A 25,704-nucleotide genomic window follows, 5' to 3' on the forward strand; every position below is an offset into this window, starting at 1 on the left:
ACTGAAGAGGATACAATCAGTGTCGAATTCCCATGGCCCCTCCACACGCGCACGCCCTGTCTCTGAATTCAACATGAAGACATGATAAACAAGACTTTTTGTATAATACTTACTTTTGTAGCTAGTATAAAAAAACATTTAGACACACTAACATCTCTTCAGGTTACTAAAATACTTTTTTTTTCTCAGAATACTTCAGTTTAATTATGAAACTATTAAGTAATGTGTACGGACTAGACAATCTATTATTCATCTGCTTTCATTTTTATATATATATTTTTATATATGTGCATAATACAACGGATTCTCTTCAGTTCCGAGAGCTTTGAAGCTCTTTTATGCAGCTGTTGATTTATGATACTGATACAGTGGTTCATATCTCTAGTTTGTGGTTTGAAAATTCGAACTTAAGGCGCGATATCCTGCATTTTTTAGTTTATTTGATATGTTTGAAGAAAAGGTCAAATGTGTATCTATTTAAAATCAAGGTAAATAACATAAAACGTAGGCTATAAGCCTATCAATGCCTGTTATGTTCTTAATCTGAAATGCTAATCAATCAAGCAATGAAAAAGGAAAAAAATAAATAAATATGACCACCATAAAAGTGCAATAGCCTACCACAAGTGGTTAATAGATTAAATAAAAAAATTCAGCTTTGAAGCTCTTTTATGCAGCTGTTGATTTATGATACTGATACAGTGGTTCATATCTCTAGTTTGTGGTTTGAAAATTCGAACTTAAGGCGCGATATCCTGCATTTTTTAGTTTATTTGATATGTTTGAAGAAAAGGTCAAATGTGTATCTATTTAAAATCAAGGTAAATAACATAAAACGTAGGCTATAAGCCTATCAATGCCTGTTATGTTCTTAATCTGAAATGCTAATCAATCAAGCAATGAAAAAGGAAAGAAAAAATAAATAAATATGACCACCATAAAAGTGCAATAGCCTACCACAAGTGGTTAATAGATTAAATAAAAAAATAAAAAAAAATGTTCTATTTTGTTCTTAAATGGAAAAAGGTCCGATTTGAAAAATTACTTTGTAATAGTTTGCAAAACCTCATTACAATCAGTGAATTTTGAACAGTAGGCTTTGGTTGAACAAATATTCTAAGGAGTTAGTGCAATATGAGTTCACCAATAAGGAACAGAGCTAGATGATTTCGTGTGACTTCACTTCCCAATTTTAGAAAGGAGAGCTCAAAAAGAAAAAAAACCCGTTGCCATCCGGTTATGGTCTAAGCGAAAATAGTATGGTTTGCGCCTATGACTAAATGCGCCTGTGCACACAGGTCGATGCGTTTCAGCTGTGTTATCAAAGTACCTGGGTTTACATAGCTTAAGTTTACCAAAGTTTTTTCTTCATGAACTCCACAGAAATCTGCAATGGACTGTACTATTAAGGTAGGCGTTTGATCTGGTTTATTGTCTGTTCTGAAAATGAGTAGCGAGTGCGCAACACCCACACGGTTAGCGAGACTACTGGTGAGAGAGGCAAGGCGGTGATGCAGGTCCCCACTCTTTCCTTCTTGTACAAAATTTCCTCTTCCTTCCCGTTCGTGGTTGAATGTCGGCTCTTTAATAACACAAGAAACCGCTACAACATTTAGACTCAGATAAAAAACGAAATGGTGTCCACAGCGCGCGAGAGGGGGTATGCACAAATTTGTTTTTCCATTTGTTTTTCTTTTTTTAACAGTTACGTTCTAGGATGCAAAATTGTATATTTAATGAGCTATCCAAGGCACTTAAGTACATGTAGCTTTTGCTTACCATCATAAGAACGACGAAAACTCCAGCAAATGCAAACTGGAAAACAAAATACCGAATTTCACATATGGCACAATTATAGCGGGGCGCTCTCGAGGCAGGTGGCTGTATGGCGCCAACAACAAGGTACTATACTGTGGAGACTTAAAAAAAAAAATCACAAAACGAAATGCGTCTGGTATTTTTATTTTGCATACCTTCGACTCGTTCAAATTGACATGACACTCTGCAAGAACTAATATGTGAATGTGTATTAACTGTGATAAACGGCATAGGCTGAATTTCTTTAGATGTATTTGGATGGTAACATGTCACGGCAGAAAATGCTGGCAAGCAACAGTTAATATTAATAATACATTACGTGGCTAAGTGTTTTATTCGTGCTGAAACTTCCCAGTAAAGCTACACTCTAAAAAAAAATGCTGGGTTGTTTCAACCCAATGTTGGGTCAAATATGGACTAACCCAACTGTTGGGTTAAATTTTGGTTACATTTTTAAATTAGCTTTTTAACCCAACAGTTGGGTTGGTCCATATTTGACCCAACGTTGGGTTGAAACAACCCAGCATTTTTTAGAGTGTACATAATTGTGATTATGTCGATTATTATGTTGAAGATTAGCTGAGCGAGTGATAGGTTAATTGGTTATTATTCTAGAACCTGGATTACTTACGAGCTTAAACTGTACATTCATTAAAAAAAACAAAACCAAACAAACCAAACAAAAACAGGGACTAATCATAAAATGACGCCAATCCCAGTCATTACCTGCGTATTGAAATTCATTTCGATGATATTTAAATACCGTCCTCAGTTGGTTACTGTTTGCTACTTGTTGTCTTATCATGTGTGTATTATTTACAACATGTCTTTTTTTATATACAAATAGCGGCTGTATTCTTTTTAAATTGACACGATCTTCAAGTGTAAAAAGGCGCTCTCTTTAACGTGTAAAAATAATATATATCGCAAATATATTATAATTTCTCACTTTGTTCATTTTTGTTTTGTTTTAGCCAGCAACTTGAATGTGACGCATTGCAGTTGTTTTATTGTTAATTCTGCAAAAAAAAAAATTGTGTTGATTCATCTTGTCCTTTTACGCAATGATCTCTACACATCCCCTTTGCAAACTAGAGCAGATGGGTAGCCTGCTGCATTCCGGCGTATGGTGTTTGTAGTTATTCCATGCCTGATTTAGTTCTTTAAGGAATAATTTATAGCAATGTGCTGGGCGCTTGTCAGGTGTCGTTATCAGAGCTGAGCAGGCTTCCTGTCTCAAACCTCAGACTTTCCGCACACACTTCCGCAGTCTCTCTACCAAAAAAAACGGCAACAAAGACTGACAAAACAAAAACGATCCGATAGATGTGCGATGCCAATGCATTGTTCTACATTTCAATTAAATTATCGGACAATCATCTGAAACGAATTCGAACGCGCTGCGTCTCCGTGCGCTGTGGCGTCCTGCTCATGCAGCTTCTCCTCAGAAAAGCGCCCCCGTCTCTCCACTTGCAAGATGTTGCTGATTAAAACTTGTGAAAACCACAAAGTGTTTTTGCAGCTCAGAGCGCAGCTGCGTGTCTCTTTGCAAAATCAGCATGCCTTAACGTCAACTTCTGCTTTCTTTCACTCTCGCAAACTGACTAACATCGTAACTGTGAAAGTTCTAGCTCTAACATGATTCATGAGCGAATTCACGTGCGTTTACAGCGCCTAATAGATCTTTACAAATTACCATTACTAGCCTATTATATGGCTTTAGAAATGATAGCCTAACTATAAATATAAAAATGTAGTAATTGGCATTATTATTACTGGTGTTATTACTATTTATATAAAAATAATATTGATTCAATTAATTTATATAATATTTATTATTAATATTTGTAATTTATTTGTACTAAATTGACAAATTCTCAATCACACGAATAATAAGTAACGAATAATGTGAACGACCAAATGAAAAAAATTAAACGATTTATTCCCTCAGTCATGACAGTTCCTGTGGTTAAGTATCAAAGCTGCATTTTGTTTCTTAGAATGCAGTGCCTGCAGTTCAGTCACAGTCAATAAGCTACAAACGATACGAAAAACTGAACATTATCTCAGTGGTCGGTGAGACCGGGTTTGGTTGGCACATTTTTCATTCTTTCTTGATTATCTGTGGCGAAACAAGCAGTAAAATCAAATCAAACATGTGAAAGAAAAAGAAAAACACAAATGTATTTTTTTTTCTAAATTTCGTTCATTACTAAAGCTGTGTCCACCATCCCCAGGTTGTGGGGTTGATTTGCATACTGTGTTAAATGAGAAAAAAACACATTAGAGGAAGAAACAAACAGAAAATATAAAAAAATGGTGGTTTTAAAACAAAACTAAGATTATTTTCGATAGTACATGATTAATGTACTATTTTTGGGGGGTTTCTCCTAGTAGTCATTTCGATAATATACTAGGAGTATATTTATGAATGATTAATTTTTCTTATTTTACATTAATACTCTTTTCATAAATTGTCAGACAGGTTGTATAATTTATCAGCCTTTAAAATAATCAAAATATAAATCGTTTCCATATCTATTTATTGATATTTGAAAATATCTTTCTGCAAGTTATTTTTTATAATTTTGTGATAAATGTGCAATTATAATAACCCTGTCTTCCCTAATAATATGCCTTAATGAGTTATTTTTTATATAGTTATTTAATGGGTTTACATGGCAAATAGCCCAAATTAAAAATTGTATTAAATACATTTATGCATAATAATGCTACTACATGTTAAGGAATTGGAAACTAATTCATTATATTTAAAATGATGAGAATAAATCATAATAAATGAGATAACTGTCAAGCTTGACTACATGGTATACAGTACAAAGTATTTGTGCAGTAACAGTATTTTAACCACACATAAGGTCAAATAGTGTAACCCGAGACATTTTTTGCATGTCTGAATTCCAACAGACCAACAAATTAGACTTCACAGCAACAAACCAACAACAATATGATAATGCCAACAGTCTTGTGATACAGAAAGAAATATACACATTACACTCTAAAATTAGAATACAACCCAGTGCTGGGTAAAATAGGGACAAACCCAGCAATTGGGTTGTTTTGACCCAGCGGTTGGGAATGTGTATATTTCTTTCTGTATCACAAGACTGTTGGCATTATCATATTGTTGTTGGTTTGTTGCTGTGAAGTCTAATTTGTTGGTCTGTTGGAATTCAGACATGCAAAAAATGTCTCGGGTTACACTGATGAACATAAACACACTTTGCCCTGGCCACCAATGCCACAACTGACTTCCTGTTCAATGAGTTTCATATCGGTCTCTGTTACTAAGAAACCAAATGCAATATTTTAGCAAACATAAACTGCACGCTGTGTGCAAAATGTCAGAGTCGAGGTCAGTAGGATTAATATGCATCTCACTTCAAAAACAACACAGAGATGCGCATAAACACAGTCATGGTATTGTTGTGCCGTTCTTGGCACCACTGGGTGCCTGTGACATGCGTGCAGTGTTTTCAAGTCAATTGCAACAGGCCTCGATGTGGTCTTGTGAAAGAAATTCTAATTTTTTCACAACAGAGCTTGTGGTAGAGCAACACTGCACAGAAACAAGCTCAGTGCTTTTAGGTTTTGGAGGTTTTGCACAAAAACTAATCACACAGTTGATCACCCTCAAAGGGCGGAGCTCACTGCAAACTGATTCTGTGATAATCTAACAGATTTACTAGATTACCACTAGTAAATCCAGAAATTAGACTCGTTTTTTTTTAAAGGTGTACAGGTTTGAATCTGATGTGTGTTAGTACAGGAAGCATTGAGGAGCACTGTGGTCACTTTGGTAATGAAATCAGGTTATGAAATGTCCTTTTGCTAATTATCATATGGGTCATTGGGTAATATGGGACACATAAAGTCTACACTCTAAAAAATGCTGGGTTAAATACAACCCAGTGCTGGGTAAAATAGGGACAAACCCAGCAATTGGGTTGTTTTGACCCAGGGGTTGGGTTACTACCCAGAAGAACATTTAACCCAACCGCTGGGTCAAAACAACCCAATTGCTGGGTTTGTCCCTATTTTACCCAGCACTGGGTTGTATTTAACCCAGCATTTTTTAGAGTGTAGACTTTATGTGTCCCATATTACCCAATGACCCATATGATAATTAGCAAAAGGACATTTCATAACCTGATTTCATTACCAAAGTGACCACAGTGCTCCTCAATGCTTCCTGTACTAACACACATCAGATTCAAACCTGTACACCTTTAAAAAAAAACGAGTCTAATTTCTGGATTTACTAGTGGTAATCTAGTAAATCTGTTAGATTATCACAGAATCAGTTTGCAGTGAGCTCCGCCCTTTGAGGGTGATCAACTGTGTGATTAGTTTTTGTGCAAAACCTCCAAAACCTAAAAGCACTGAGCTTGTTTCTGTGCAGTGTTGCTCTACCACAAGCTCTGTTGTGAAAAAATTAGAATTTCTTTCACAAGACCACATCGAGGCCTGTTGCAATTGACTTGAAAACACTGCACGCATGTCACAGGCACCCAGTGGTGCCAAGAACGGCACAACAATACCATGACTGTGTTTATGCGCATCTCTGTGTTGTTTTTGAAGTGAGATGCATATTAATCCTACTGACCTCGACTCTGACATTTTGCACACAGCGTGCAGTTTATGTTTGCTAAAATATTGCATTTGGTTTCTTAGTAACAGAGACCGATATGAAACTCATTGAACAGGAAGTCAGTTGTGGCATTGGTGGCCAGGGCAAAGTGTGTTTATGTTCATCACTTTGGAGGAGAGAGAGCAGTACTATGTGTGTGTGGTTGTGGTTTAAAAGGTGCATAGGTGCAGAATAATTTTAGCTGCAGAATAAAATACCAGCCGTTTCACTAGCTGCAGTTTAGTTGGCTCACTGTAACTTATCCAACTAACACATTTGCTCCAGGCTTTTTGTATACTGATCCAAGTTAACTTTTAAATCTACCTAAGTGAGTTTTCAAATGGTGTTGGACAATGCAATCTTAGCGCATGTCATCTCTCCTACACAGAGCAGCAACAAGTACATCATCATCATCTGTGCCAGAAGTTAAGGCTGTGGATTTGCTCTTTGTTGTTGTATATGTGTACACAAGACTGACGCTTGCAAATGCACACAGACTAGGTGGGGAAAACGGTTTGAGTTCTCAGCTTGGCCTTGTTTTGAGCTCGCTTTCACTTCTCTACTACAGCAGGACTTTTCATAGCCTTTATTATTCAGTTGGATCACATAATGTGTGTGATAGCTAGTGCTATTTTCATAGTGGATTATAACCGGCAAAAATGTAAGATATATTTAGAGAAACCAGTAATATTGACTGAGACTTGTCACTTGTTTCACTAATTCACACTGCCACATCAAATTTATCCATTCATCCATCTATGAGCAAGCCCTATAAACCTTCAAAGCTTTCAAACAAAGCCTAGTCAGGCCAACATTCAAAGTTTGTATTGGCTTTTCTAGTTAGAAATTAGTTACATGAATTCCATTGAAATTCACTGTAATTCTACTTCCTTACATTCAATTTCCCATTTTGCCTCTTCAATTCGAATTCAGGGATTCCCAATTCAGTTCTGAATTGACAACAACGCCCAAAGCAGTTGGTGTTTGATGGGTCCATAAGAGAACATTCTACCCCGGTTGTCTTGACCTGAAATATGCATAGTATAAAAATCCTTGGAACAATTCTATCTAATTAAAAAGCGACTTCATTGGTAAATGACGCCAGTCACTTACTGAACGCCATAACAGATTCTCGTAACAAATTTGCAATACTTCAGGTCAGGTGAATGCACCCTACAATGCTGCCTCCTCCCTGTTTGGTGACCCTAAACCTCACAGCATTCAGAACAAATTTGTTTTTCAGCTTTAAATGACCCACATTTCTACCACTCCTCTGTTTCCTATCTCATGCCCCATGTCAAAAGGTTTCACGGGCCAGATTTCCTGTGAGCCACCGAAAAAGCTCAGTGCTGACGTATTTCAGCTCTAAAGACAATACTAAAGCCCTCTAAGCAAGCTCCCTCAATTCAGCTTTAACACAAACATTTATTCATGCACAAACACATACATACATTTGAATGTTTAAAATGTCTTTTTGAAGTTACAAAGCGACACACCTAGACCAGAGTGCTTCCGAGAACAGCCTACCAACATTAAACACAGGAAGAAAAGGCACAATGATGTCTCAATTTCTTATATGACTCTTGTGCCAAGTCATATCTACCTGGAAGTAAAAAAAAAACGCCCTAAATTATTCCGATAAACTTATTTTTCAGTTTCAAAATGAATATCCCCTGTAGCTGAACATTAAGAGAGCATATAAGTAATTTTAGTGCTAATTTATAGTATATCATGATGGTTTGGAGCTAGTATTTTTTACTCAAAAGTTTGAATTAAAGGTAATTTATATTAACTTTACACTCTTAAAAATAAAGGTTCCAAAAGGGGGTTTCACAGCAATGCCACAGAAGAACCAGTTTTGGTTTCCTTTAAGAACCTTTATTTTTTAAGTGTGTAGCTCCTCACTAGAGTTTTTTTCCGTTGTTAAGTTCACACCCCAAATCAATTCATACGACATTAGTTACTGATTAGAAAGTCACAGTGTAGCGATAGCAGCGGAAACCTGTAACATCCCTGTTCTGGAATTACTGAGTGTTATTTCTATTCTTATGCTATGATTTGTTGTTCACCTATGTCAAGGAATTTAAGTGTTTTTTTGTTTACATAACCAGTGAGTGTTGTGTACTTCACAGGAAGCTCTATCGGTGGTGAGTGAAAACCAGTCCATATTCGAGTCACCCTTCAGTGGCCCCCAGGCCATGCACATGAAGGGAGAGATCACCTCGCCTGCAGTGTTCAGACAGGGTTCTGAAGAGAGCGTAGAACCCACCGAGCCAGACTGGACCGGATCAGCCGCACAGAACCCTGCAAAGAGAGCAGAACACATCAACGGAGCCAGGTAGGGCAACGAACACTGATGTCAAAAGATCCAAGTCTCCATTTATACACCCTTAAAAATAAAGGTTCTTTACTGGTATTTATGCTTCCATGAAGAAACTTTTCAATGCGCAAAAGGTTCTTTACACTGTAAAAAGGTTCTAACATTATAAAATACTCTTTACATTAAGAAAAAAAAATGGTTCTTTTAAGAACCAAAAAGGTATTTTTTTTGTAGAACCAAAAATGGTGTTTCTAAGTTGTCATTGCGAAAAAACCCTTTTGGAAACTTTATTTGTAAGTGCTTATATAGGGAGGGATCCATCCATCCATCCATCCATCCATCCAATAAAAATTTAATTCTGGCATCATTTACTCACCTTAAAGGCACAATATGTAAGATTTTTTTTATTAAAATATCCAAAAACCACTAGAACAGTGTTATATATTTTGCTGACTTGTGTACTTACATTATCCCAAATGTTTCGAAGAATGTTTAAACCCATAGAAATAAGCAATTTTAACTAGTGACACGGACCGTGTCCATAGTGTTATTGTGTCGCCTGCCAATGACGTCATAACCCTTCGATTTCCGGTTTTGTTTTGTTTCGCATGGAAACACCAAAGACGCTTTAATATGTTGTGCGTTTTAATAGACCGATGACGACCGCACAAAGTAGCATTATAACAGAACTTTCAAATTTATCTAGTAGAGGTCTACACTGGTCCAAAAATTCCGGAACCCGAAGAGACCCGTAAATGTGCTACACTGAACTGACCCGGCCCCGTCTATTATTTTGAAAGTTGGGCCTGGGCCCAGGCCCGTGCAGAACCGAGAAACGTAAAAAATATACTACCCGGAACCGTCGCAGACCGTCAATTATTTGAAAGATGGACCCGAACCCGGTGTTGTGCCAAATTCTGCACCCCTGCCAGATTATGCACCCCCTCATTGAAGTCGCTACCTGATTGCCTAATCCCAACCCCACCCCTAATCCTAACCCCTCCCCCGCACCTACTCCTAAACCTACCAATACTAGGGGATGCATAATCTGGCAGGGTGCAAATTTCGGCACTACACCGGCCGGGAAGACACAGACCCGACTGGACCCGATTGGCACATATTCTACAGCAAATTGCTATTAACAAGTCGATAAACAAGTTGCGAAAATTTAACTTTTTGTCTTACCTAATGTAAGAAGGCTTCTCTCTTGTACCTGACTGTGATGCACCCAATCCTCCTTGCCAAGAAAGTTTCATCCGTGTTATTCCTCTCTTGCCAATTGAAATGCGTAATCCACTCATTATTCCAGTTTCAAAAGTCCACTTGCTGTCACGGTGACGGATGACAAATTGCGACTTTGCAGTTTTTGTATCTCGAGTCAGTTTGCATAATAATCTAGACTGTTTGTCCATTTGGATTATAATTGCTCGTCCAGTGCCATGGCTGCTGACGTTAGCTCTGAGCCGAGTCTGAGCAAAAATTTTAGCTATAACAACAAGACGGTTCATTCATAATATTATAAAAAAAATAATCAATAATAACTCGCATCACTCATGAAGGTATCCATTATCACCATGCGTGTGCATTAATTCCGCCCACCCTGCTTCTGATGACGTCGCTCGTGTTTTTTCCCCCCACCTTATTTCAAATTACCGACTCACACTTTTCTCATCCTAATTTTACAAGTTGAAAGTTACAAAACAACACACGCACAGCGCTGACTGACTCTGATAACGGCCGGGTGTTCTCCGAGTCCAATCGACTCGGGTATTACACACAATGTTAAACAGACCGGGACCCGAAGTAATAGATTGGGACCTGAGGTCCTCGGGTCCTTCGTGTAGACCTCTAGTATCTAGTATGATAAAACAGCGCTGCTTTTTTCCCCACATACGCACGACCGGAAGGAGCGGAAGCGGTCGATTGTGGCATAATAAAAGCTCCGCTGCTTTCGAGCCGTGTGGCACGCTCGTTCAGCGGCCTCGTTTAACTTCGACGGCTTTCAGCCTCACCCTGCTTCATTCTACTACGTCAATAAATCATTAGCTCATCCATGAACATGATTTCTGCCCGAGTCCTGTCGAATTGCATCGTATGTGGGGATGAAGACGACAACTCCCATGATTCTACACTCAAGTCACGGCGTCATCAAACTACGCCTTTGCTTCTTTGTTTATTTTGAATGTGCACCCTTCAGCGGCGAAAATTACATATTGTGCCTTTAATGTCATTCCAAATCCATATGGCCTTCTTTCTTTTGTGGAACACTGAAGAAAGCTGCTCTTTGCCACACAATGATAGCAGTGACCAAGCACCAAGAAAAGCACCATAAATGAGTCTATACAGGTCATACATGACAAGTATTGTGAAGTCATATATATATATATATCTATATCATTCATACTTTATATTTATAGTCACCATTTTGCATTACATGTGCGAAACCAGTGCCATTAAGTATCATGATCAAACCTGTCACAATGCATTTTGCGGAGACATTTGAATTTTTTGCGCAACCTTGTTCCTTTAAGATCAGAACTGTGAGCATTTAGAACAAAAACATTTGACCTCTCCGTTTCTTATTTGGTATCATCCATGCCACAGCCGTGAGTCCCCAGTGGACTGCAGTGTGACTAAAAGGACCCGACATATGAGTAACAGTGATGGGGGACCGTTGGCCTACCAGGCCTCTTATCCAGAGCCACGGAGCAGCCCGCAGACTGTCACCCCACCAAGCAGCGCCACGGAGGAGAAGAGGGTCATTGTGCCAGCGGGTGAGACCTGTAGTTTCACTGTAAATGTGATCGAGGGTTGCACTGTTGCTTATACAGAACAGTAGTGTCTGTATTAACTTAACATGAAAGTGCATTCACAAGCCTTTTTACGTTTGTAATAAGACATACGCTACAAACACAGAAATTTCTCATTTTATTCAGCACAGATGAATTAATTTGATCAAAAGTGACAGTAAAAGTAACCAAAGATTTTTATTTTAAATTATTTTCTTTTGTTTCTATTTAACAAAAAATCCTGAAAATATGTATCATGTTTCCCACATAAAATAAGCAGCACAACTATTTTTTTATATTAATAATATTGAAATGTTTTTAAGCACCAGATCAGCATATTAGAATAATTTCTGAAGGATCATTTGACAGACTGAAATAATAGTTGCTGAAAATTCACCTCTGCCCTCACAGGAAGAAATTACATTTTGAAATATATTTATATCATAATCCAAATTATATTAATTAATTATTAATATCATTAATTATATCATGCACCTTCTTAAGATGAGGACTGCGTTTTATGTAAACCATTTTTGATACATTTTGATTTAATGTAAACTTTTTTGTTAACGAAGTCTAAAACATTTAAAACGATTAACAACTTAAAATGAGAAATGTTGCCTTGGCAAACTAAATGAAAAAAAAAGACAAACTAAAAATATGCAAATAAAAGCCAAATCAAAATATTTATAAATGCATAATAGTATATGGATAATACTAAAATAACCTGTTGACTGTAATGTTTTGTAAAAAGGGAAGCATTTTAGCACTGGACAGATTTAGTCTGCAGTTGACCAATTTCTAAAACTAGAGGATGTAAAGATGTCTAAACAAAGATATGTGGTAATTATGCAGTGGCCACAGGCTCTTGCATCACTTAGGACCTTGCGTTTTGTGGGAAAAAGGCTAGTTTGCAATACACGCATTGTAAAAGAAAGAAGAAAAAAAACACTGATGCGCTTCCTTCTGGTAGATCCCAGTAACCTAGCAGACTAAACTACAAATGATTGCACAGATTCCAATAGAGATAATCACTCTTTACTTGCAAACCAATTAGGATGTTGAGTTATCTTCAGTGAGGCGTTTTGAAGGTCGTCGTAACATTATTAAAAGGGCAGAACGGGGGAGTCGCTCCATGCATTGTGTCACAGTGAGTGTATGGGATTCCTCCTCATGAGTCACCCAGACCAAACAATTATAATGCTCATAATTCTCGGATATGACGTCATATTTCAAGGACAACTAAGAGTGTATGATGGCTTATAACAGGAGATCTGTAATATCTGGAGAAAGATATCCGTTAGCATTCCCATTCATCTCAATGGTAGCTGAGATGTGGTCAAAAGATTATGGTAATTCGTATTTGTATTTAATTTGTTATAAAAACTTTAAACTATATATATTTAAAATATTTAAATAAATGACAACGAATGAAATATGCAATAAAAAAAAGAAAAGAAAAACATTTAAAATGAATAATAAAAATGTGTTTTTTATTTTATTATGTTTTCATCTATAATATATATATATATATATATTTTTTTTTTTAAATATATAAGCTATATATGTATAGCCTTTTTTATATATATTTTATATATATTTTCATTTTTTTTTTGTCAGAATTGCTCATTTTGAATGTCTCTCAATGGATAGAGAAAGATGCATACAACAGTACAAAACTCATACTAAAGTACAAAAAAAGTATCCGCACTATCTTAGTGAAAGTAAGAGCCGTAACAGAGGGTGCACTGACTTTTTTACCTCACGTTTGACCTCTGATAAGTCCTGTCACGGCTGAAGCACTTGTTCCTCATTTTATTCTTGCTTCTGTCCTGTTTTAGACCCAGAAGTGTGGACACAAGAACATGTGCGGCAGTGGGTAGAGTGGGCAATAAAAGAATATGGCCTATCTGATGTGGACGCGTCCCTCTTCCATACCATGGATGGAAAAGCACTCTGCAAAATGACCAAAGAGGACATGATGCGTCTCACTTCAGCATACAATACAGACATCCTGCTCTCCCATCTAAACTACCTCCGGGAGAGTAAGGAACTTCGCCCGTAATTCCATATGAATAATCCATTACTAATTAATTGTTAATTTGGTCAAGAAAACATCAGGAGAAGCCACTTTAATCAATTTAATTTCTAAATGCATTGTTAGTACATTGTGGAAATGTTTTCTCTATTTATATATACAGTAGATTAACAGGGCTTGTTTTCTTTACTATTGTTTACTCAGGCAGCCCCACTTTTTCCTACCCAGCAACCCCTACCAATACACAACAACAGCCTAGACTACAGGTTAAAACCGGTAAGTCAAACTTCTACGCCATATTTTTGCGGATTATATATATATATATATATATATATATACATATTTGAGAGAGAGAGACAGAGAGAGACTGTAAATGACTGTTCTGACTGTAAATGCTGATTGGATGAGCTGAATTTGGAGCTTCTGTATAAATGTACACCACATTTTATATTAATGCACCAAAATGAGATGTTTCTTGTAATTGTAATGATCCTAAAGTAAGTCCAGTGAACTATAAGCAATTTTGTGCTTAGTAATATTCTAACTGTAAATTTGAACCAATGCAACTATTTACTGAACACTTATTGCATATTATTTTAGCTTTACTAAAACTCTTAAAGGGATAGTTCTCCCAAAAACAAGATATTTTGAAGAATGTTGGTAACCAAACAGTTGCCAGTAGCCATTAACATCCATAGTATAAAAAAAAAGATACTATGGAAGTCAATGGCTACCAGCAGCATTCTTCTGTTGAACACAAAAGAAGATATTTCAAAGAAAGAAATTCATACAACAACTTGAGAGTGAGTAAATGACTTTTCATTTTTGGGTGAACTATTCCTTCAAATCCACCATTACCAAAGCTGTACATTTTTTTTTTTTTTAATTTTTGTTTAATTTTAACTAAACAATATAGACTACATTCACTGAAATTTAACAATTACAAAGTAACAGCAAGTAACACACTGAATTAAAAATTCTGAAGTAGAAAGTAGTATTTTCTTCTAAAACATACTCTAATAATCTTTATTTGTATGTAGGTAGTTCAGATATATGCAAGTGACTGCACTGATATAATGCTTTTGGTTAAGATCAAGTAGAGAGGTGCTATAAGGACTGCAGTTTGTTTCTTCAATGAATTTTGCCCCAAGCGTTGCAAGGTTTTTGAATCGTTGCACTTTCAGACAGGAAACAGCTGCATCAGGACAGGAAGTAAGGGGTGTAGAGTTTAGGTTAAGACACAATTGACAATTCTACGGCAAAGAGAATCAGTCAGAACAAAAGGACAATCACCCTGAGGAATTGTGTGCCATCTTCAGGCCTTCTTACGGCTTTGCTGCTGGCTTTGTTCTGACCCTTCGTTTCTCCTTAGGGATCTTTAATGCAGGGCTTCCTTCCTTCTGCGGCTGCCCTTCTCCTTACTCTTTAAAGCCATTCTTTCCTGTAAAATCTCCCTTTTTTTTAACTGCTCCTATCTGACTTTACCTCGGCACAGAAAACAGCTTTGAGGAGATCGGCAGAAGGAACAGTTGGTCCTCAAGTGCCTTACCAGCTGTCCCAAAAGGTTGCTCTGCATTCACAAAAGCATCACAATGTCACATAATTATAATGTATAAATATGGAGTTGTTTGCCATCACCATATTAAAAAGAAAAAAAAAAAACTCACATTTTTTTTAAATCACAGGTTCTCCAATCGAACATCAGCACAACACCAGAATTACAGAGCCCCCACCAAGACTTCCACAAGGTCGACAAGTGCACCTTTAATTCAATACTCAAAGAAAATGTCTTCAATTATCTTTTTTGTTAAACTACACCTCAAAATATCTGATCAGTATTGTACATTTCCATCTTTGCAGACCCCTACCAAGCATTAGGTCCCATCAGCAGCCGTCTTGCAAATCCAGGTGAGAATGAACAAATCAGAAAACTATATGCATATCTGTCAACTTAACAACAAATGTGGCCTTTTTAGAGTATGTAATTTATGCCCTTTTATAATTAAATAATAAATGAGATTAGACCATATATTTGTTAAGTTATATCAGGTATATGATACCTGAATAACTGAATCCCTGATGTGAATATAATCTGGACAAATTAAACATTGGTAAGACAAAATACATTTATATTTTTATTATACTTTATTTATTTATTTTTTATAATTTAAATAACATATAAATGATCATTTAAAAGTCTGGGGCCATTAAGATTTTTTTTAAAGAAATTATTCCGCAAAGTCTTTTACGACCAAAAGTAACAGTACAATTTTTACATTTGGAGAAAAAAAAAATCTATTGCTGTTAGAGCTTTCTATTCAAAGAATCCTGAAAACAAATGTATCATTGTTTCCACAATATATATAATAATAAGCACCAAATAATAATAATAATAATAATAAGCACCAAATCATCCATTTCTGAAGGACCATGTGACACTAAAGACTGGAGTAATGGCTGCTGAAAATTCAGCTTTGCCATCACAAGAATAAAATTACATTTTAAAATGTATTTCAATAGAAAAACAAAAATGTTACCGTTTTGACCATATTTTTTATCAAACAAATGCACCCTTGGTGAGCATAAGAAACTTTTTAAAAACAGTAGAAAAATCTTACTGACCCCAAACTTTAGTTTATATATATATACTTTTTTTATATTAAAGGGTTAGTTCACCCAAAGATGAAAATTCTGTAAAAAAAAATTTATTCAACAATTCGTCTCCTCTGCATCACCCTGTAGCGTCATTTTGGAGAGTATCTGCTGGACGTAAACAGCGTATGCTGTTCTGTGTCTTCTGCGTCACACGGATACGCTGTTTTCGTTCAGATCAAATCACAACAACGTAGGAAACAGATCCAGCGTGACGCTGCTGACACAGAACAGCATACGCTCTTTACGTCCAGCTAAAAATTGTGTATAAATATTGTGATGCGGAGGAGACGAATTGTTGAATAAAGTCATTTTTTTTTCTTTTGCGCACAAAAAGTATTCTTGTAGCTTCGAAAATTACGGTTGAACCCCTGATGTCACATGGATTATTTTACTGATCTATTTGCTACGTTTCTGGACTTGGGAACATTTCAGTTGTATTGCGGTCTATGCAGGGACAGACAGCTCTCAGATTCCATCAAAAATACCTTAATTTGTGTTCCGAAGATGAACGAAGGCCTTACGGGTTTGAAACAACATGAGGGTCAGTAATTAATGACAGAATTTTCATTTTTGGGTGAACTATCCCTTTAAGATTTGAAAGCCTGTGAAAAACATCTGACAAACCAAGCACATCATGATTAGTATGACTATTAGTATGATGTCTGCTCGACCTTCTTCACACAGAAACGAAACCATTCCACACCAAGATCCGACCGACCAAACACAATTCTAACAACTTGCCCGTCATCAGCACTGACAGGACTGTGGGTAGGTGTCTGACCGACCCACATTCTGTTTCTGTGTACAACATACATCAAAAAGGTCACATTTGGAGAAAACAACCTGCCCTAAAAAGCCCTTCCATCCTCTGCTAAAGATCTGACACTCTTTTTCCTCACACAGGCTCTGGTCAGATCCAGCTGTGGCAGTTCTTGTTGGAGCTGCTCTCTGACAGCAACAATGCCACCATCATCACCTGGGAGGGCACTAACGGAGAATTCAAGATGACCGACCCAGACGAGGTGGCCAAGCGCTGGGGGGAGCGAAAGAGCAAGCCTAACATGAACTATGACAAGCTCAGCCGGGCCCTCCGCTACTACTATGACAAGAACATCATGACCAAGGTGCACGGCAAGCGCTATGCATACAAATTCGATTTCCAGGGCATCTCCCAAGCCCACCAGAACCATACTCAAGAAGGGGGCGTGCTCAAATATCAGGCAGAAGTGCCATATGTGCAAAGCTACCACAGCCACCAGCCAAAAATGAACTTCATGGGCACTCATTCAACCCCTATGCCTGTTTCCACTGGGAATTTCTTTGGGCCTCCTACCACCTACTGGAACTCCGCAACAGGAGTGGTCTATCCCAGCTCACCCATGCCACGACATCCCAGCACTCACTCTCATTTGAACTCTTATTACTAAAACAGTATAATTGTGAAGCCCTGGCTTTCGTAGAAGAACCAAGAATAAAAAAAACTGTAACTTTTCGGGAATCCTTATCCAATGCAAAAACCTTTGTAGCAATTCCAAACATCAAGTTCTCCATCTTGTCGCATTTTTTTTTTTGTACAGTATATATATGCATATCGAACAAAGCTGTACGTCTTCAGGGCTAAATTGTAAATATGTTTTGCATGTTTCATATAAGGCTTTGAAAAGACTGCTCTCACATTCCCCAAAAGCATGCATATTCATCTCTGTTTTAAAATGTAATATGCTTTTCTACGCAAGTGCATTGTACAGTCTTTTTTTAATCAAATAACGTCCCTCCCCTAAGTGTAACATTATATTTCAAATCAATAAAACATGTAGCTCACTTAATGCATCTGTGAATTTTATTATTGCCTTTTTTTTTTATAGGCATGACCAACAATCTATTTATTACAAAGAATAGCCCTTTCAAACATTTGTGCTCAACATTTTTGAAGTTCTTAAAATGAACAGAAGAACTGAAGAAGAACATTTATCTCAATCTAAAGAACCTTTTCCACCTTCGTGTAGTGTAGTGTAGTTTTTGGGTGCTTTGGTAGAGTGTTTAACAGGTTCTTATCTTGATTATTTACAGTAGCAATTCCCAAGGCACAACTGTCTTACAGACTCACACCATATTTTAGTGTTAGGTTATCAAAAAAAAATGACACTATAAAAAGCTAAAGTACAATATGCAAATTTCAAAAGTGTGTCTCACATATTTATTAACCAATCAAGTGCCATTGAACTTTGAAAACTCTAAATCAGAATGTCTTTAGTTCTCTGTTCAGTCCAAACCAAATACCTTCTCAAATATTCTGCGTACAAATTGGTCTACTTCCTCCTCCACCACAGCCGGGTCTGGCACAAAATGACGTGGCCCAATCTCAGCTGTGGGTGTGGTTATTACGTCAACAAAGCCTGTTTCCACCTCCTCTGTCATGAATGGAGTTGTTTGCTCTTCCTCGACAATTTCCAAATCAGACTTCATGATCCAGGGCTCACTGGTGATGACCTTACTAGACACTGGAAATGGATTCATAAAAACGTAAAGCTGAGATTCTAGAAGTTCAGAAAACAGGTCACTAAAATCTTACAAAACCTCCATGATGTGGCAAGACTTTCCTGACATATTAACATGCATTATTGCATTTGCCTTCAATGCAGTGCTATGAAAAGATCTATGTAACAACAACGTGTCCTATATTGTCCTAAAATCACTTGACATTTCTCACCAGACAGGTCAGAAGACAGACATGTGGAGTCGCAGCAGAGGCACACAGCATTTGAACCGTATAACTCTTCCCATCTGATGAAATGATCCAAATGAATACTATAGTTCAGTCTGAAAATAACACTCACAGTACAACCAAAATTCAACATACCGTTTTGTTGACTGGTTGTAAGTGCAGGACTGTGCACTTGATGTTGGTTTGAAACTTCCGACAGATATTTCACAATGCATGTAAAGACGCTGAGAACAAAATGAACAGACAACTTCAATAAATGGACTTTCATCAAAAATCATGAGCATTTTTCTTAAATTGTCTTATTATTTCACCTCTGTCAGCATCCTGTGGAGCAGAAATGCATCTATGGAGAACCGCACAACATTTCTTTGTCCACTTTGGATGAATTTGGACCACTTACTTGCTATCATTTATTGCACCTGAAATAAAAAGAGCGTACATGTAACTCCTGACATGTCATGAAATATTAGTTAGAAAATAATTTTTTCTAATGGAACATTTTATTGAATATTTAGACAAAATAAAAAATTAAAAAGTTTGCATGTGTTTCTTGATGAGCATCATATTTGTTGCATCAGGATTTTATATTTCATATAGTATATAGGTAAATATGCAGCTCATACTTGGAGGAAAAACACCTTTATTTTATTCAAAGGACCAAACTGAGCAAAAATATGCAATTTGGTGCAGCTGCTGTTATTTGTATGGCGCGGCAAAAAGTAAAATGAAATTCTGACAGCTTGTAATGCAAGTCAATGAGATCTTTGTAACAGTATAGCAGACTACTTACATAAAATGCATATAAATATCAGTTGTCACTCTATATCTCCAATGACATGTCTTAGTAAGATGATATTTCAATGCTTTAGTATATAATCAGAGCTCTGTAGTTTATAGTGCAGGAGTAAACCATATAATGCAAAGCAGTACAATGATGATTAAGAGGTGTAAAAATAAATGTTCCTCAAAAGCATGATGTATCATATTTGATATTCACATTTTATCATGATTTTTCAAAAAAATTATGCATTAATAATTAAGTAAATCTAAGAGCCCAGTAAGCGTTCATCTTTAAATATTAATAAAATAAAATGTATTCTTACATTCACTTTATAAAAACGAAGTGTTACCCATGGTTTTCAATGACTGTAAATCGTGGCATGGACAATGTGAACTGCTAATAGTCACATAGCACAAATCTAAAAACAGCCTCTCGTCCTCAGCAAGAGGAGGTCCGTCTGCCTGGAAGTACATGGGGTGACCAATGGTGTACTCTTCGTTGGACAATAACCTTCTCCACAGCTCTAAAAGACAGGATGGTGAGGATTCATTGACTGAAATACAACAGAGTACTCCTCTCGTTAGCCAAACTTGTTTACCATCACGGGGAGTGAGTACAACAACACGGTCCACAGCTCTCAGGGGTTTGAAGTAGTTCTGATATCTGACTTGTGGTATGTAACCAATTTTGAATGAGTAATATCTTAAAAAATAGGTGATAGATTATTAAAAAAGTAAATCGGTGATCAACAGGCACACAAAATAGACCCAAAAAGGTACTGCAAGTGGAACACATTCACAATCAACACACATCTGGTACATCCAAAGACATAGATTTACCTGTTAAAGTGACACTCAACAGGGAGCGTGAAAGGCATGGCACGGCGGATTGGCCCCAGGTCTGTCACTGGAGAGTAGCGCAGTATGTTGGAATATGTTACTCACACAATTTACTAGCATGTTGTTTGCATGTTTCTATGCTAATACTGTTAAAGGGGTCATATGATGCTTTTTTAAAGATCATTATTTTGTGTATTTGGTGTAACAGAATGTTGACATGCTTTAATGTTCAAAAAACACATTATTTTTCAAATACTGTACATTATTGTAAGTCCTCTATGCCCCGCCTCTCTCAAACGCTTCGTTTTCTACAAAGTCCCTCCTTCCGACAAGCGCAGTCTGCTCTGATTGGCCAGCTGACCCAGTGCATTGTGATTGGCCGAACACCGCAAGCACTCGTCGGAAATGTAACGCCCCTTACCATAATCGCGAGCTTCATCTTTCAAAATAAATGTAAAGACAGTAAATAATGTCATTAGTTTTACCATCAGTTCAAGCCCGAAAGGGGAACAGAGTCGCGTGACAGACAGTGATGAAGCTGGTATGTGTTTGCAGTACACAAGCCACGGTTAAGACAGCTGACTCTACTGTGATGTGATGTGCCGCTGTCTCTCTCTCTCTCTCTCTCTCTCACACACACACACACACACACACACACTATGCACAAAACTCAACACTTGAACAGTCAATAGCAAAAACTTAAAACTAATAACAAAACAGTAGCTGATTCAGAAGCGCCAGATTGTCATAGCAAAGTCAGAATTACCTCCTCTCCTAGGTTCACGAAACGGTCGTCCATAAAATGCATTGCTGTTCTGTTGTAAGTAATCTTAAAGATTCCTAAATGCATCTACTTTCAGAAGGCCAAATAAAGTGCTTTTGCTTTCGCCTAGAAACACACAGCGTCTCCCTGACATGGCTGCTTCAACACTAACTGCGGTTACTGAAACCACGCCTTCTTTCTTTGCGTGCATATTTGGGCGCATTATGCTAATATTTCCACATAGTGACCTAGATATGAGGGGGCATGTTAGAACGAGGCGTTTTAGGGGGGCGTGGCAGAGTCTTAACTTTGATAAAGAATATCTCTTTGGTTTTGAGACTTTAGTCTTTGCAACTTCAGGGATCTTATCTATCAGCTTGTAACACTCCAAAGAGAAAGGAAAACTTGAAATCGCATCATATGACCCCTTTAAAACCAGCTAAACCCAGTTGATTCAGTAAAAACCCAGCTAAAACCAGTTTAGGCTGGTTGCCTAATGTTAGCTGATTTATTAACCCTCTTTATTTCACACAGAATGGCTTTAATGGTACCTAAATGTACTCTGCTGATGTTTAACCTCCTCGGTTTTATATCCTAGAAAGCATTTTTGTCTTATGAGAACAGATGCAGATATACAGTAGCCTAGTCAACATTTGAAGTGGATCAAAAAAGTTCATCAAAGTTGTCAAGAACACATTTTGGTTGTAGGTTTTAGGACAACTTTGCTTTTTTTTTTGCTCCACTTCAAATGTTGACGAGTCACCAAATCAGACAAGGCAGTGTAGCAGGTTACCAAAATCTGTTACACTAATGATGTCTTGTAGTGATGTCTAAACCTTTCATCTGTATTTTAAAATGCATTTTGATCTGATGTGAGCAGCTATAAACATACAGCATGGTTATTAAATCTGACAGTACATTAGATTACAGAGATCTGTTACTGCTCTTTATTCTCACATGTGTTGATTGTACCGACTCCTACATATATTTATTCACATGTCTTATCTCGTTGGTTTTATTCCTGTGATTTATTTAGACAGAGGATCATCATGCAAAAAACAAAACAAAACTTAATGGTCAAAAAAATCAGTTTTCAATTTTCTTTATTTTTTATTTTGAGGGTAAAATATGAACGGAGATTAACCCTTTAAGAATAAGTCATTCAATGAGAGGCATCAACGTGGTCACAGGACATTAGAATAGAAAAATGATCAATCAAAAATGTTTTAATATTCTGATGACATTACAGTTAATGTCAGGATTGTACTTCGAAGAATGTATGAATTCATAAATTTCAATACAAGTACAGAAAAAGTGACATACTGAATTCAGTTGAATCCATAAGAAAGTATGCGGAGATCTTTTGCCCCACAGATGCAACTCCAAAAAAGGTTAATCAAGGAACCTAAATGAGAAATAAACACTTGAAAATATAAAAGATCTGTTATTAAGTGGCAGCTAAATTCATAATAAATGAATTAAACGGTCATACCTTGGAGACCCTGGAACGACCTCAAAAGTCAGTCCTCCATTTCTCCCACATTGGGTTAGTTAATGTTCATCTTGATGCCACTCCATTGGTTCATGTTTGGCATTTAAAAATATCTCTTCATCCATCAACAATTGTGTTGATATTGTGCTTTGTACATGCATGTTTTTCTCAAAATCTTCAGGCTGTATTTTATCTTCGGACAGTTCTTCGCTGGTAAAGTGAATAATTTCTTGTGCTCCACTCTTGTTGGGTGCTTGGTCATTAACAGCTCTCAAAAGCTCTTCTATCACCTGAACGCTAGGCTGTCCAACATTATCGGTTCTATTTGTGCTCTTGTGTCTCCCAGCATCATCTCCAATCTTTACATCCCCGTTCTTCTGCTTCTCAACAAACATTACTTTTCCAGAACCATCGTTTTTATCCTTTAACTCCGTAGCAGTTGTTTCCACTGTCCAAGCAATTACTTCTACATCCTCATCCAAATCATTCATGGGCACCTTTTTATTTTTCTCTTTTGCTTCCATTTGTTCTTCAGTATTAGTCACAATCTCCACAGTGTCACCACCATCTTCCTTTTCATCGATTCCTTCCACACTCTTGAACTTCATCCTTTCTGTGTCCTCCTGAACTTTGACCCATCCTTCCATACTCTTGATTAAAGATTGTTCATTTTTGTCCAAACTCCAGGGTTTGCTTGTTATAGATTGTCTGACATGGGGCAAAGAAGCTGTTATGGAAGCAAGAACAAAACACTGATGTGTGACAGTGTTTTCATTTGATAATCTCTGATGTTTTCTACCTACAAGCTGATTTAATTTCACATGCAGAATCACAACAAGCACAAGCAGATGCATCAGTGTAGAGTTCCTCCCACCTGTTGGTACAGGATAAGAACTAAGAGTGAATGCCGCTTCTCTGCATTGACACAGAATGTGTGAAACACAATTACTCACCTTCTCTTTACATGGTTATAGGTACATGACTTTGCTGTGGCACTTGTAGTGGCTCTGTGAACCGATATTGTGCAATGCAGGAAAACATACTGTAAAAATGAGTAAATATGGCATCAACACACATTCATTTATGTAATATTTAAACATGCCTACATATTAGACAGGTGAAGGATGTCATGTCATACGTGCTGTAATTTCTACACATTAAATCTATTTCTGTTAGCAGTGCCATTTTTGTGGTTTCATACATAAAAAAAAAATTCACTTAGTTTTAAGTTTTATTGTTTACAATTTGCTGAAAATGCTGTTAAATACTCGGACATACGTCATATGGAGAATGGCTTTTTATTTTAGATGAATATTCTGGAAATTATTCTTTTCAAATCAGTGAATCAATGTCAATTCACAGCAGGATCCCTTTATAGGTCAATGTGTGTAATATTAATTTCTCCCCCAGGGCAATGAAAGTTTCAATATTCCATACAAAAATGTTATATTCCAAGTTATGTGCAGTCAAGACTTTAAGGTGCGAAAATATGAATAAACCCAATTTCAAACCCAACCTCACACTACAAATAATCTCTGGAGTTAAAAGTGTGACAACTAGCCCCAGCCTCTCCTATTGACATTTATTTCAATGAAAACATTACCGTGCCAGTAACTTGGGGGAGTAAAAAGGCTTCGACTGAAAACCTTATAAAGTTCGACATCCTTTGGAGAAAGCGTGACAGACTTCCTTGTCTTCTGCTGTCCTCTATACACCTAAAATTGCAGAGTTTTTATGTTTATATATGTTCTATCTACCCTTCAAAAGTGAATTTATGTTAAATATAAGCAAATAAATATAAGCAGTTCAACAAAGAACTTACCCATAATTCCAAATAACTTTGTGTTGTGGAGTTGATTTTGGGTCTCTTGATGCTGTTGCATAGCAGGAGTCAACAAAAATCCTTTCGTCCTTGGATATATAAGCAGCACTGGCTTCAAAATACATGGGCTTCCCAAGCACAAAACTCCCATTTCCCTCAAGTCTTTCCCAGTGTTCTAGAGTTCACACACAATTTAATAGACCGATGGGCACCAACACCATATGAGGGGTCAAAACAGGAAATTATACAGAAGAGGAGGAAAAGCTTACCATTGCACACAAAAAGACTAAACATGGCCCTGCTTTCAAAAATCTTGTGAAGCACACGTTCCCTTGCCACAGGCAGGAAGCCCATTTTGTAGGAATAATGATATCTAGGAATAAAAAATAAAAAAAATGCATGATGAGGTGCATTTTATTTCCAAGTCCTGAACCCTCTTCAGATTCATGGTTTACCTATTGTATAGGCACTGAATGTTTAATGTAAGGGGCACAGCTCGGATGACTGTCCCTGGAGGCTCTGTTGGAGTATAGTGCACCATGTTGGAATATATGATCTGGCCTTTCATCATCTGAGGAGGATCAAATGTTGTATGGTAGGTAAAATCAAGATAAACACATTAAAGGTGCATCAAGTCATTTTGTTAATGTTTTCAGTGGCTATTATGATTATGATCCAATAATTTGTGGATCATCGAGGTGAATGACACCTGTAAAACATACGGAATTATATTTAATACACAAATTAAGGCTAGCGGCTAACCCACACAAGCCAGCTATCCCCACCATCGTACTGGCTAACGTACGCTCTTTGGACAATAAACTGGACCACATCCGACTACTACGCTCAACTCAGAGGACTGTAAGAGACTGTTGTGTTTTTGTGTTCACGGAAACATGGCTCAACAACAGCGTTCCGGACTGCACTATTCATCTCGATCAGCTGACATGCTATCGAGTGGACAGAGCTCGCGTCGAGGGAGGTAAGACCCGCGGTGGAGGGCTTTGCGTT

General features: G+C 37.1%; 2 protein-coding genes and 1 pseudogene across 4 annotated transcripts in view; 1 reads left to right on the forward strand and 2 right to left on the reverse strand.

Annotated features, from left to right (window-relative positions):
* Positions 1-1,255: 1,255 nt before the first annotated feature.
* Positions 1,256-18,097, forward strand: LOC107592185 (retroviral integration site protein Fli-1 homolog). Of its 2 annotated transcripts, XM_016281591.1 has the most exons (10): positions 1,256-1,410; positions 8,602-8,807; positions 11,394-11,563; positions 13,420-13,623; positions 13,821-13,892; positions 15,112-15,180; positions 15,302-15,364; positions 15,477-15,524; positions 16,956-17,039; positions 17,175-18,097. In XM_016281591.1, exons 1-10 carry the CDS (start codon positions 1,393-1,395, stop codon positions 17,696-17,698), a joined length of 1,458 nt encoding a protein of 485 aa, XP_016137077.1. In that variant the 5' UTR covers positions 1,256-1,392; the 3' UTR covers positions 17,699-18,097. The 2 variants fall into 2 exon arrangements, with proteins under 2 accessions (XP_016137077.1, XP_016137083.1); XM_016281597.1 differs by lacking the exon at positions 16,956-17,039.
* A 436-nt stretch (positions 18,098-18,533) lies between these two features.
* On the reverse strand, positions 18,534-22,222 carry LOC107592618 (zona pellucida sperm-binding protein 3-like; annotated as a pseudogene).
* Positions 22,223-22,501: 279 nt separating this feature from the next.
* Positions 22,502-25,704, reverse strand: part of LOC107592169 (zona pellucida sperm-binding protein 3-like) — a 7,433-nt gene continuing 4,230 nt past the window's right edge. Inside the window, exons 2-9 of one of the 2 annotated variants that reach the window (XM_016281574.1) lie at positions 25,149-25,264; positions 24,963-25,066; positions 24,694-24,868; positions 24,475-24,586; positions 23,825-23,913; positions 23,675-23,745; positions 22,872-23,598; positions 22,502-22,784 (exon numbers count right to left, since the gene is read on the reverse strand). In XM_016281574.1, the coding sequence (XP_016137060.1) occupies positions 22,931-23,598; positions 23,675-23,745; positions 23,825-23,913; positions 24,475-24,586; positions 24,694-24,868; positions 24,963-25,066; positions 25,149-25,264 (1,335 nt within the window). In that variant the 3' untranslated portion in view covers positions 22,502-22,784; positions 22,872-22,930. Of the gene's footprint in view, positions 22,785-22,871; positions 23,599-23,674; positions 23,746-23,824; positions 23,914-24,474; positions 24,587-24,693; positions 24,869-24,962; positions 25,067-25,148; positions 25,265-25,704 lie in introns of those variants that run through there. The other variant, XM_016281581.1, reaches the window with a different exon arrangement.

The sequence above is a fragment of the Sinocyclocheilus grahami genome, unplaced genomic scaffold, assembly GCF_001515645.1.
Source record: "Sinocyclocheilus grahami isolate Dianchi unplaced genomic scaffold, SAMN03320097.WGS_v1.1 scaffold9.1, whole genome shotgun sequence".
NCBI classification, from domain to species: Eukaryota; Metazoa; Chordata; class Actinopteri; order Cypriniformes; family Cyprinidae; genus Sinocyclocheilus; species Sinocyclocheilus grahami.

Excerpts from the sequence above, each read along its gene's own strand:
- LOC107592185 (XM_016281591.1), top strand. Across the intron at positions 11,564-13,419 it reads GAGGGTCATTGTGCCAGCGG|ACCCAGAAGTGTGGACACAA; the intron begins GTGAGACCTGTA and ends GTCCTGTTTTAG. Across the intron at positions 13,624-13,820 it reads TCTAAACTACCTCCGGGAGA|GCAGCCCCACTTTTTCCTAC; the intron begins GTAAGGAACTTC and ends TTGTTTACTCAG.